The 11,490-nt window shown below is 39.5% G+C and overlaps 1 protein-coding gene across 11 annotated transcripts in view; it reads left to right on the forward strand.

Annotated features, from left to right (window-relative positions):
• The window catches only part of RUBCN (rubicon autophagy regulator), a 69,602-nt gene extending 65,623 nt beyond the window's left edge, over nucleotides 1–3,979 (forward strand). For all 11 annotated transcript variants that reach the window (XM_089680106.1, XM_089680097.1, XM_089680103.1 and 8 more), the window contains one exon: nucleotides 57–3,979. In XM_089680106.1, coding sequence (XP_089536232.1) covers nucleotides 57–226 — 170 coding nt within the window. In that variant the 3' untranslated portion in view covers nucleotides 227–3,979. The remainder of the gene's footprint in view (nucleotides 1–56) is intronic.
• The last annotated feature ends 7,511 nt before the right edge of the window (nucleotides 3,980–11,490 follow it).

Genomic DNA, 11,490 nt, shown 5'->3' on the forward strand with positions numbered 1-11,490 from the left:
ACTCTTTGTATTGGTGATTCTGCATGTATTACCTCTATTCTTTTTCACACCAACAGAATGTAAAGCCTGCTATCACAAAGGCTGCTTTTGCTCTGATCACTGCCCAAAGTGTGAACGCTTACGGGCAAGAAGGGATCAAATGGCCAAACAAAGCCTTGAATCCTACAACTCTGAACCTGAAGAGGAGGAGACGATACAGGAAAGAAAGATGGACCGTGCTGAATAGGGAAGATGGGAAACAAAGTAGAAGACCCAAATGCACCTTATCCTTGGGCCACTTTTGGATGCCACATTCCACAACAGCTTGGGATTCTACAGCAGAACTCTTTCAGTTACCATATCTGTTCAACCAAAATACTTCAAATTGGTGACAGCTCATCATACATTTATTCCAAAATTGGATCCTTGCCAGTAATGCATATGTCTAACTTTGTTTAGTCTATAGGACTGTGCACTTCATGATTTCCAAGTACAAGTCAAGTTAGAGCACATCCTTATGTTAGAATTTTGGAATGGAGCCCAGACTCACTGAATATGACAAAGCTGGGCACATTGGCCACATGTAGCTTTGGTGTTTGGCCTCTGTCTCCTGTTGTTGCACTGCATGTCACACTCTGCTAGAATTGAAATTTTTTTTCTCTGGAATAAAGGATGCATTGGATTTCCACAGGTTGTGGGGACAGCTTGTTAGGAACAAGTGCAGTAATGATCTGTAGGCTTTTTTACATTGCTCTTCCCTGTGCCAAAATAATGGCGAATCAAGTGTCTCCTTTATTAAAGGGGTGAGGAGGCTGCAAGATTCATAAAGTGAGTCATAAATCACATTTGTAGAATTTAGCCCTCTGCTTTGTCAAAAAAAAAAAAAAAAAAAAGGGACATGTGTGGCCTCCATGACAAAATTTTCATTGTTCTGATTTGTTTCTCTCATGTGATTATTATATGAGCTTAATGATACTGAACGTTCCAGTTACCACATTACGGTATTAATTTCCACATCTTAAAATGTGCGGTGCAGAAAGTGCACAAGAGCCCACCAGGTGACTTTACCTTACGTGATCCTTGTCTTCAACTTGGTTTTTCTCATTTCATCTATTGCCTTTACTATTCAGTCATACATCTTTTCAGCAGAAGTATAGACACAGGTTGCATAGTCATGTCAATACCCTACTGCTACAAGAATTCAATGACTGAAATATGAATCTAAATTAAGGACTGGCCTTCTTTTTTCCAATCTTGTTGGTTGAACTAAAAATAACACAAACTGACAAAGACTGAGTGGCCCTTGGGGCAACTGACCGTCTCCAGGTATATTGCACTAATGTACTAATTGATTGTATACCCAACCACAGTATTGATTTGTCCAAAGTGTTGAACATTGTTATCGTGTACTCATGTTATTTAAGTACGGGCACTTTCTTAATTCTCTGTTAATGTGATTTATTTAGCTGGAGCTTAGATTATATGTAAATGAGCTACTACTGGAATGTAATATAGCACAGGTGAGGCGTCCTTCACAACGTTCTATTATTTGGCAGCTCATGGACACTCTCCTGTGCCTGTTTTTGTTTGTCTAGTACCTCTCTGCACTTACACTGGACTGATTCGTCTTGGTGTGAAGGTGCTAATGCAGAGTTGTTCTAATGTTTGTCTAATTTTTTTTTTTTTATGTGCACATATAGCAATATATTCATAAGCTAACACTGATCATCATATGTACAAAACTGATTTTAATTCAGTATGGTCATTCACCAGCCACAGTGGATAACATTTTAAAAGATAACACCATATCTAACCTTGTAATTAACTAGTAAGCTGCCACCTCCATAGAGACTTGATCAATTAGTATCCTGTCTTCATGTCTTCAAGAGTTGAGTATTGCTTCACAGAAAAGTGATCTGTCTACAGACGTCTAATAAGAAACAATACCCTGGTATTCCACATGGAAAAGACCATTTCCTTCTCAACTGGCATTGAGTGCCACCACTCTTTGACAGATGGACAACATGCATCAGATCTCACTGTATTTGTACACTAGGGACTTGTGAAAGCTCTTGTTTGGGCTCTGATGTTATGCCACAACATGGTTGCTACCATTTTCTTGTAGGTTGAGTGGAGGGAGGGGACTGTAGCAGACATATCTGGTATTGCACATATTTATCTTTCAAAGGGATTTGCCCTCTTTAAAAAAAGAAAAAAAAATCTACTGGCAAAAAACTTTAAAGATTTATCTAAGGTTGAACTTTAGGCTTGCTGTAGTCACTTGTTTATGGCTGCATTGTATCAGAAAACTCATGGCAGCATAAAATAATGCGGTACAATTTCAGGGGGACTGGTCGTTCTTTCAAGTGACGTATGTTGAACAGCTGCATATTTTAGACTCTAATTAACCTGTATGTTAAATGATCGTCTGTAGTAATATATAACAATTCTCAGAAATTATAGTCTGTGGAGAAAGATTTTTCAACCAATGCAATATAATCAGCATAATTCCTCTACTCAGCCAATTGTTGATTTTGTTCGTAGAATGTTATGTTTGTGTGCACTGAACTGAACATGTAAGGGGGACTAATTATTTCTGAGATAGAAATAGACTTCTAGATAAAGAGACAGAAAATAATAGTTTGACTCTGCTTAACTTGTAGTCAACCTCTGAAGGAGACCTAGCAGTAGGTTGGGGTGCTTCCTTATCATGGGAGGAGTAATTGCAAGGGATCAGGCCAGTCCAGCCACATTGGTTCACTATCCTCTATCTTCAGGTAGCTTCAATGTAAGTTTTGTTTTGTTTTGTTTTTTCATAGTAAAAATTACAAAAAAGGATACATAAAGAAGGGTACCCAGTTGTTTTTCATGTCAGTGGGTAGTTGTATAGAAACATTACCCTTACTAACTGTATTTTGGTGTCGTTTTAATTTACTACGTATTTTACATATCTCCCTGCTGCAAGAACCTGAATGAATAAGGAAAAGCAGCTTGTTTATTGGATGAACACTTTCTAAAATATAAAAAAAATATACTTTTGGTGGCATTTTAGTGTTAAATAGCCTGGCTTTTGTAATTGCTTTCAAAGCACTTAACTGTTTAATGCTACTGCTGTAGACTTTGCTGCAATGGATTTGTAGAGGTTCACTTAAGTCCAAGGGCCTTTGGGCATGTGTCTGTGGCACCAGTTTGAGACATTTCTAAGATCATTCAGAATTCACTGGCAGCTGTATTTAACCTGCTTCTTACCTGCTCCAAGCAGCGTTTGCATCCTCATAGACTTGGGGAAACCCAGTGAAGTGAGCAAAAGCCCGTTGATACAGGCCCCAAAAGTCACAGGACATTTAGGCCTTGTACATGTGGACTTCAGTTTTGATAAGAGCATTTGCAAATAATTTCTAAGCTTTAGTCTATAATGCACCTGTCTCCTTGAGTTTGGGAATGTTAAACAGATGCTAAGGCGACTGCTGGATTGTACTTTAAACTAGCAGTTAGCAGGCTTTCAGCAAGCTTTAGCACTACTTCGAGTCACACTTCCATTGTAATCTGTGTTATAGCAGAAACGGACTTCAAAAATACTTTGTATATATTGCTCTTATCCAGGCTGAAGAATATGTACAGGTTACTTCAGCAAGGCTTTAGAAAACTGCAAAGTGAAATTACATAGAAATGTAAGAGTTTAACATAATATTCTCCACCAAAATGTTTTTTTAATTTGTTAGGTTTTCTTAAATGAAACATAGTAAAAGAACACAATTATAGTTTCCAGAGGCCAGAATACACATACACACCTTATTCCATACAATGCTGCTTTGGGCTCCAGCTAAATAAATCTGTGCATCAATTTAAGTGGTGACATAATTTGTTCATTGTATATGTGTGGTGATTATTCTGTAAATACTAATTGTTCGATTGTATTATGATGCTTCCATGTCTGTTGCAGTTTCTTTAACTACAACTGTACATCCGTCCATAATAAAATATATAACTCTCTAAAGAAGTCTTTTTATTTTATTGTGAAAGTACTAGTTTAGCTATAAAGTGAAAACAGAGATATGTATTGGTATGTAAGTATTCCAACATACAGGTGAAACTCGAAAAATTTGAATATCGTGCAAAAGTTTGTTTATTTCAGTAATGCAACTTAAAAGGTGAAACTAATATATGAGAGAGACTCATTACATGCAAAACAAGATAGTTCAAGCCGTGATTTGTCATATTTGTGATGATTATGGCTTACAGCTCATGAAAACCCCAAATCCACAATCGCAGAAAATGAGAATAGTGTGAAAAGGTGCAATATTCTAGGCTCAAAGTGTCCCACTCTAAATCAGCTAATTAGGCCATAACACCTGCAAAGGGTTCCTGAGCCTTTAAATGGTCTCTCAGTCTGGTTCAGTAGGAATCACAATCATGGGAAAGACTGCTGACTTGACAGTTGTGCAGAAAACCATCATTGACACCCTCCATAAGGAGGGAAAGCCTCAAAAGGTAATTGCAAAAGAGGTTGGATGTTCCCAAAGTGCTGTATCAAAGCACATTAATAGAAAGTTATGTGGAAGGGAAAAGTGTGGAAAAAAAAAAGGTGCACAAGCAGCAGGGATGACTGCAGCCTGGAGAGGATTGTCAGGAATAGGCCATTCAAAAGTGTTGGGGACTTTCACAAGGAGTGGACTGGAGTCAATGCATCAAGAGCCACCAGACACAGACAAATCCTGGACATGGGTTTCAAATGTCGAATTCCTCTTGTCAAGCCGCTCCTGAACAACAAAAATGTCAGAAGCGTCTTACCTGGGCTAAAGAAAACAGACCTGGTCTGTTGCTCAGTGGTCCAAAGTCCTCTTTTCTGATGAGAGCAACTTTTGCATCTCATTTGGAAACCAAGGACCCAGAGTATGGAGGAAGAATGCTTGAAGTCCAGTGTGAAGTTTCCACAGTCTGTGTTGATTTGGGGAGTCATGTCATCTACTGGTGTTGGTCCACTGTGCTTCATTAAGTCCAGGGTCAACTCGGCCATCTACCAGGAGATTTTGGAGCACTTCAAGCTTCCTTCCGCAGACGAGCTTTATGGGGATGCTGACTTCATTTTCCAGCAGGACTTGGCACCTGCCCACACTGCCAAAAGCACCAAAACCTGGTTCAATGACCGTGGGATTACTGTGCTTGATTGGCCAGCAAACTCGCCTGACCTGAACCCCATAGAGAATCCATGGGGTATTGCCAAGAGAAAAATGAGAGACATGAGACCGAACAATGCAGAAGCGCTGAAGGCCGCTATTGAAGCATCCTGGTCTTCCATAACACCTCAGCAGTGCCACAGGCTGATAGCTTCCATGCCACGCTGCACTGAGGCAGTAATTGCTGCAAAAGGGGCCCAAACCAAGTACTGAGTACATATGCATGCCTATACTTTTCAGAGGTCCAATATTGTTCTATGTACAATCCTTGTTTTATTGATTGCATGTAATCTAATTTTCTGAGATTGTGGATTTGGGGTTTTCATGAGCTGTAAGCCATAATCATCACAATTATGACAAATCACGGCTTGAACTATCTTGCTTTGCATGTAATGAGTCTATCTCATATATTAGTTTCACCTTTTAAGTTGCATTACTGAAATAAATTAACTTTTGCACGATATTCTAATTTTTCAAGTTTCACCTGTATACCAAAAACCAGCGCTCAGATCTTCATGCTACACAGAAAACACGGAATCAGACAGTCGCTGAGATGCTGGGAAAAAAAGAATAAAACGGTGCACTCTCCTCGTGCTATACCGTGATATATAAGAAATTTGTTGTAAAATCACAAATGCATACTTCCAAACCAAAAAAAACAGAGATAAGGAGCCAAAGATGACAATCGCAGACAGCGGAGGTCCTTCGGTGAAATATTCTAACGTGTTTCGGGAGTCAAACTCCCTTCCTCAAAAACAGAAAATTAAATACATATTGAAGGTTCTTGTATATGAGACCAAATTATTATTTTCATTGATTATCTCATATTTTTCTCTTTTTATTCTTCAAAATTGTCATACTTTTTTCATTATTGCGCAAAAAATTAAAAACCGCAGAGGTGATCAAATACCACTGAAAGAAAGCTCTATTTGTGGGGAAAAAATGAAAAATTTAATTTGGGTGCAGCGTTGCATGACCACGCAATTGTCAGTTAAAGTATTGCAGCGCCATATCGCAAAAAATGGCCTGGCCATTGCTGGATATCACTTCACCTTCTCACCAAACGCATGATCACGTTTGAAAATGCATGATTGATACTACTATACAACAATTGAGTTATTGATGGACACCAGAAAGAACTGTTATTTTTAATTACACGTCACTTATATAATTGTCCCTATTTAGGGAAGCACTATGGTATAATCCCCATGAATAATTTTTTATCACTTGTTCTTAGGTTCTATTGAACCTTTTCTTGTGTGTGGTTTTTGCATGGATTGCACCAAGAAATTCACTATAACAAATTGTATTTATTTGTTATTTCTTGATTGCATTATGTAATATTATATGTGCTAGTGCTGCATCATAAATATTTGATAAATCCTCTGGAGGACAACTGGTTAAAGGGGAACATTACCCATAACGACCTGATAAAAAAAATATTCTTTAACAAGAAACCTACATTCCACTTTAATAACTATGCTATCAAAATTAGTGTGTGCTGTAAATTGCCTACAGCTTTGTTCATGTTTCTTCTTGGTAGAGGCTGCCATTTTGCTGAACCCCAGAGCAGCAGTAAATCATAAAGCAGAACTAAACCCATTAATTTAAAAAAAGTTCCATTCCTTGAATGTGTGACTGCTGTCACATTTGCTTGTGTCCTCAACCAAACTATCAAATTGTCTGGTATCATAACTGTTCACATGTGTAGCACTATGGCAGTTGCAGATCAAACAGAAGCTGCTTCCTTGGCTGTAAAGGATAGGAGGGTTTAATTCCACTTGAAGGCTGTCAGTAGATTGGCCTCTACAAATTGTCAGTGCCTAAACCTAGAGAGCAACTGAGCATGTGCAGAGCAGGGTGAGACAGTATATTATTGGATTTTAAACAATATAGGCACTTAGTTTTAATGTTTTACATAGCTATATCTGCAAAAGAGTCAGCCTTAAACTGGCTTTGCAATGGCAGCTGAAGACATTGGCTCCTGCTGTTCTCAATCACAGCCTGTGAGGACCGAATGAGGGGGTGGAGCCAAGCCTCACTGCTTGTGGCTGATAGATACAGGCAGCATGGCTCATGATTGAGCCCACACTTGTGCCACCATAGGAAGTGTCTTCTTCACTGAGGAGGAACCAGGAGTGCCAGTGGGGGACCGGAGAAGAGGAGAACCGGGCTGCTCTGCAAAATCATTGCACAGGGCAGGTATAGTGCATTCATGTATAATTTTTTCAATTTTGTTATGTTGCAGACTGATATTACAGTTTTTAAAATATTTTTTTCCTCATGAATCTACACTCAGGCCCCATAATGACAAAGTGAAAGCAGAATTTTAGAAATGTATGTGAATTTATTAAAAAGAAAAAACTTGACACGGTTCCCCACACACGGCTAATTTGTAAGATAAAGTCTGCAGCCTTGGAAAAATCTGTATGTAAATTAATAAAGTAGTGGTTAATGATGCATACTCTAGTCTAAGGTTGTCAGGGGCATGCCCTAAGGTTCATAATTGGGACCCTTACTTTTTAATATATTTATAAATGATATAGGGTCTGGGATTATAAATACCATTTCAATCTTTGCAGATGACACCAAGCTGTGTAGTGGAATAACGTCCTTACAGGATGTCTCCAATTTACAAGCCGACCTCAATGCACTGTTTAATTGGGCAATTATGTAGCAAATGAGGTTTAATGTTGATAAATGTAAGGTTATGCACTTGGGGGCTAAGAATATGCATGCATCATACATACTAGGGGGGGGTACAACTGGGGGAATCAATGGTGGAGAAGGATCTGGGGGTTCTGGTAGATCATAGGCTTAATAATGGCACGCAATGCCAAGCTGCGGTTTCTAAAGCGAGCAAAATCCTCTCTTGTATTAAAAGAGGTATATACTACAGAGAGAGAGAGAGAGAGAGATATCATATTCCCCCTGTACAAATCATTAGTAATACCTCATCTGGAATATGCAGTTCAGTTTTGGGTACCAATTTCAGAAAAAGAACATTGGGGAACTGGAGAAAGTACAGAGAAGGGCAACCAAACTGATACAAGGCATGGAGGAGCTCAGCTATGAGGAAAGATTAGAGGAACTGAATTTATTCTCTCTTGAGAAGAGGCTAAGGGGGGATATGATCAACATGTATAAATACATCAGTGGTTCATATAGTGAACTCGGTGTAGAGATATTCACCCTGAGGTCATCACAGAGGACAAGGGGGGCACTCTACATCTGGAGGAAAATAAATTTTATCTCCAAACACAGAAAGGCTTCTTCACAGCTGTGAAAATGTGGAATAGAACAGACTCCCTCAAGAGTTGGTTCTGGCAAGCTCAGTGGATTGCTTTAAAAAAAAGGCCTGGATTCTTTCTTAGATACACAGAATATAACTGGATACTAACATTTATAGGTAAAGTTGATCAAGGGAATATCCAACTGCCTCTCGGGGGATCAGGAAGGACATTTTTTTTTTTACTCTGCAGGAGCAAATTGGATCCTGCATTGCTGGGTTTTCTGCCATTCTTTGCAAATCCTCTCAAGCTCAGTCAGGTTGGATAGGGACCATCAATGGACAGCCGTTTTCAGGTCTCGCCAGAGATGTTCAATAGGGTTCAAGTCAGGGCTCTGGCTGGGCCACTCTAGGACATTCACAGAGGTGTCCCTAAGCCACTCCCGTGTTGTCCAGGCTGTGTGCTTAGGATTGTTGTTATGTTGGAAGGTAAACCTTTGGCCCAATTTGAGGTCCTGAGTGCTGTGGAACAGGTTTTCATTGAGGATATCTCTGTACTTTGCTCCATTCAGCTCTACCTCAACCCTGACCAGTCTCCCAGTCCCTACTGCTGAAAAACACCCCCACAGCATGATGCTGCCACCACCATACTTCACTGTTGGGAGGGTGATGAGCAGTGCCTGGTTTCCTCCAGACATAACCATTTGATCTGGATTTCAAAAGACAGAGACTCTTGTTCCTCACAGTCTAATAGTTCTTTTGATGCTTTTTTTTTTTTTTGCAAACTCCAAGCAGGCTTTCATGTCTTTTGCATGGCGGAGAGGCTTCCGTCTCGCCACTCTGCCATAAAGCCCAGATCAGTGGAGGGCTGTAGTGATGGTTGTCCCATCTCCACACAGGATCTCAGTCATTGCGTTCTTGGTCACCTCTCTTAAGGCCCTTCTCCCTTGATCAGTTTGGCCAGCTGATGAAAGAGCCTGGGATATGCCCTTCTATTTGAGAATTATGGAGGCCACTGTGCTTAGGGGAACCTTCAGTGCAGCAGAAATTTTTGTGTTGCCTTTCCCAGATCTGTCTTTCAATAATTCTGTCTGAGTTCTGCAGGCATTTCCTTTGACCTCTGACCCCATGGCCTTTTTCTCTGATAGTGTATGCATCATCAGCTGTAAAAGCCTTTTATATAGCTGTGTGCATTCAAATCATGTCCAATCAATTTTTTTCCCCACAGGGGGACTCCAATCAAGGTGTAGCAACATCCCAGCAGTGATCAAGAGAAGTGGGGCTACATTTCAAGTGTTGGTGCTAAGGGTCTGAATACGTATGCCAATGTGATATTGCAGTTTTCCTTTTTCATACATTTGCAAACCTATCTTGAATTCTGTTTTCACTTTGTCATTATGGGGTACTGAGTGTAGATTAATGAGAAAAAAAATGAATTTAAACTACTGTAGGATCAGGCTGCAACATAACAAAATTGAAAAAAGTGAAGGGGGTATACATAAACCTGTTTAAAGTGATTGTAAAGGCCACCCTTTAAAAACTGCTTTATTGTATCTCTTTGTGATGCCACACACTGTTGTGAGTGTCAGTTTACACAGGAACAGAAAGATCTGTTACTGTGTAAATAAAATTCCTGTCTATCACTGGTAAATACCTCCCGTTTTTTTTTTTTTTTTTTTGGCATATAGCATGCCAAACATCCTTAAGTGGCTAAGTGCTACTAACATTGAAACTTTGGAGGTCACTTTTAACCTGTTTACTGATCCTTTGACTAGTTTGTCTGGGCCATGCAGGCCTAAACAAACTATTTCCTAGGCCAACAAGTGCGCCCTCAGCTACAAACTGTATACAGTCTTGTGTTCCCACAGTGAGACAAGAACTTCCCATCTCAAACACAGAACAAAACTGAGTCAGGCTGAGCACTGCTCAGCCATTCATAAGAAGCATTGTATTCTCTGAATCCTCTAATTGGCTGAGTCAGAGATCATTCATCCACCCACCTCAGCCAATCAGAGGAAGCTTTGTATTCATTCAGAGAATACAATGCTTCTTATGAATGGAAGAGCTGTGCTCAGCCTGACTCAATTTTGTTCCAGATTTGAAATGGAAAGTGACAGTCTCCCTGCCAGAAAACAAGGCTGCATACAGTATGTAGCTGAGGCTACTAACAGCTTATACAGCAGGCACACTTGTTTATGTAGAAAATAGCTAGTTTGGCCTACATTAACTAGTTAAAAAGGTACAGTAAACCTGGTGATAATCTTTAATGTCAAATTATATCACCAAATGTTAACCTAACCCTGCTCTTAAATGAACAGTGACCATGTAGACTGTTTAAAAAAAATAGTATGCCACCAATTACTTTAAGTTACAAAATCTGGACAAATTATCTGCAAAGTTGTCTCAAATTGGTGAATCAAAAGTATTGCATCAGTATCACAATCTGATTATCGGATATCCTTAGAAAATTCCGATTATCAGCAATATGAACACCTTTTTTTCCGCCATGCTAAAGCTGGCTATACACTGACTGAAATTTGGCCAGCTCAACAGGGACTGGTCAAATTTAATCAACATGAAGTAATCCGTGCTTGACAAAGCAGAATTCTATCAAAGGGACATGCTGGAAAGGTTTGTCAATGAGCAGCTGCAATGGGTCCACCTGTCAGAATACAATGTCTTGGTGGACAGAATTCCTCCATCCACCCCATTCAGCCAAAAAAACTATCAAGCCTGCTGCTTAAGACACAATTTGTGATCTGAAACCTTAAAGTAAAACTTTTTTCTCCATTTTGGATATAGTAAGGGATGGATATAACCCGTCAGATTTTTTTTTTTTTTCTCTTTTTTGTCATTGGTGTCCCATTGCGGAGACTTCCCTGTACCATAGCCAAACAGGAAGTGAAATCCCTGCAAATAAAGGGAATTACTTGGGAACCCCAGGTCACCAAAACTAGCATCCCCTTTGGAAGATTTCCCCTCTATTACTTTTATGTGGACAACTCAAAAAATATGGGATTTCTTTTACTTTCAATGATAATGGTAAACAGGACAAATATACAAGGTGAATCTCCCTAATGGGGGCACAGACACCAATAAAAACTG

The sequence above is a fragment of the Staurois parvus genome, unplaced genomic scaffold (assembly GCF_062004578.1).
Source record: "Staurois parvus isolate SC_StPar_1 unplaced genomic scaffold, SC_StPar_1.0 ptg000235l, whole genome shotgun sequence".
Classification (NCBI taxonomy): domain Eukaryota; kingdom Metazoa; phylum Chordata; class Amphibia; order Anura; family Ranidae; genus Staurois; species Staurois parvus.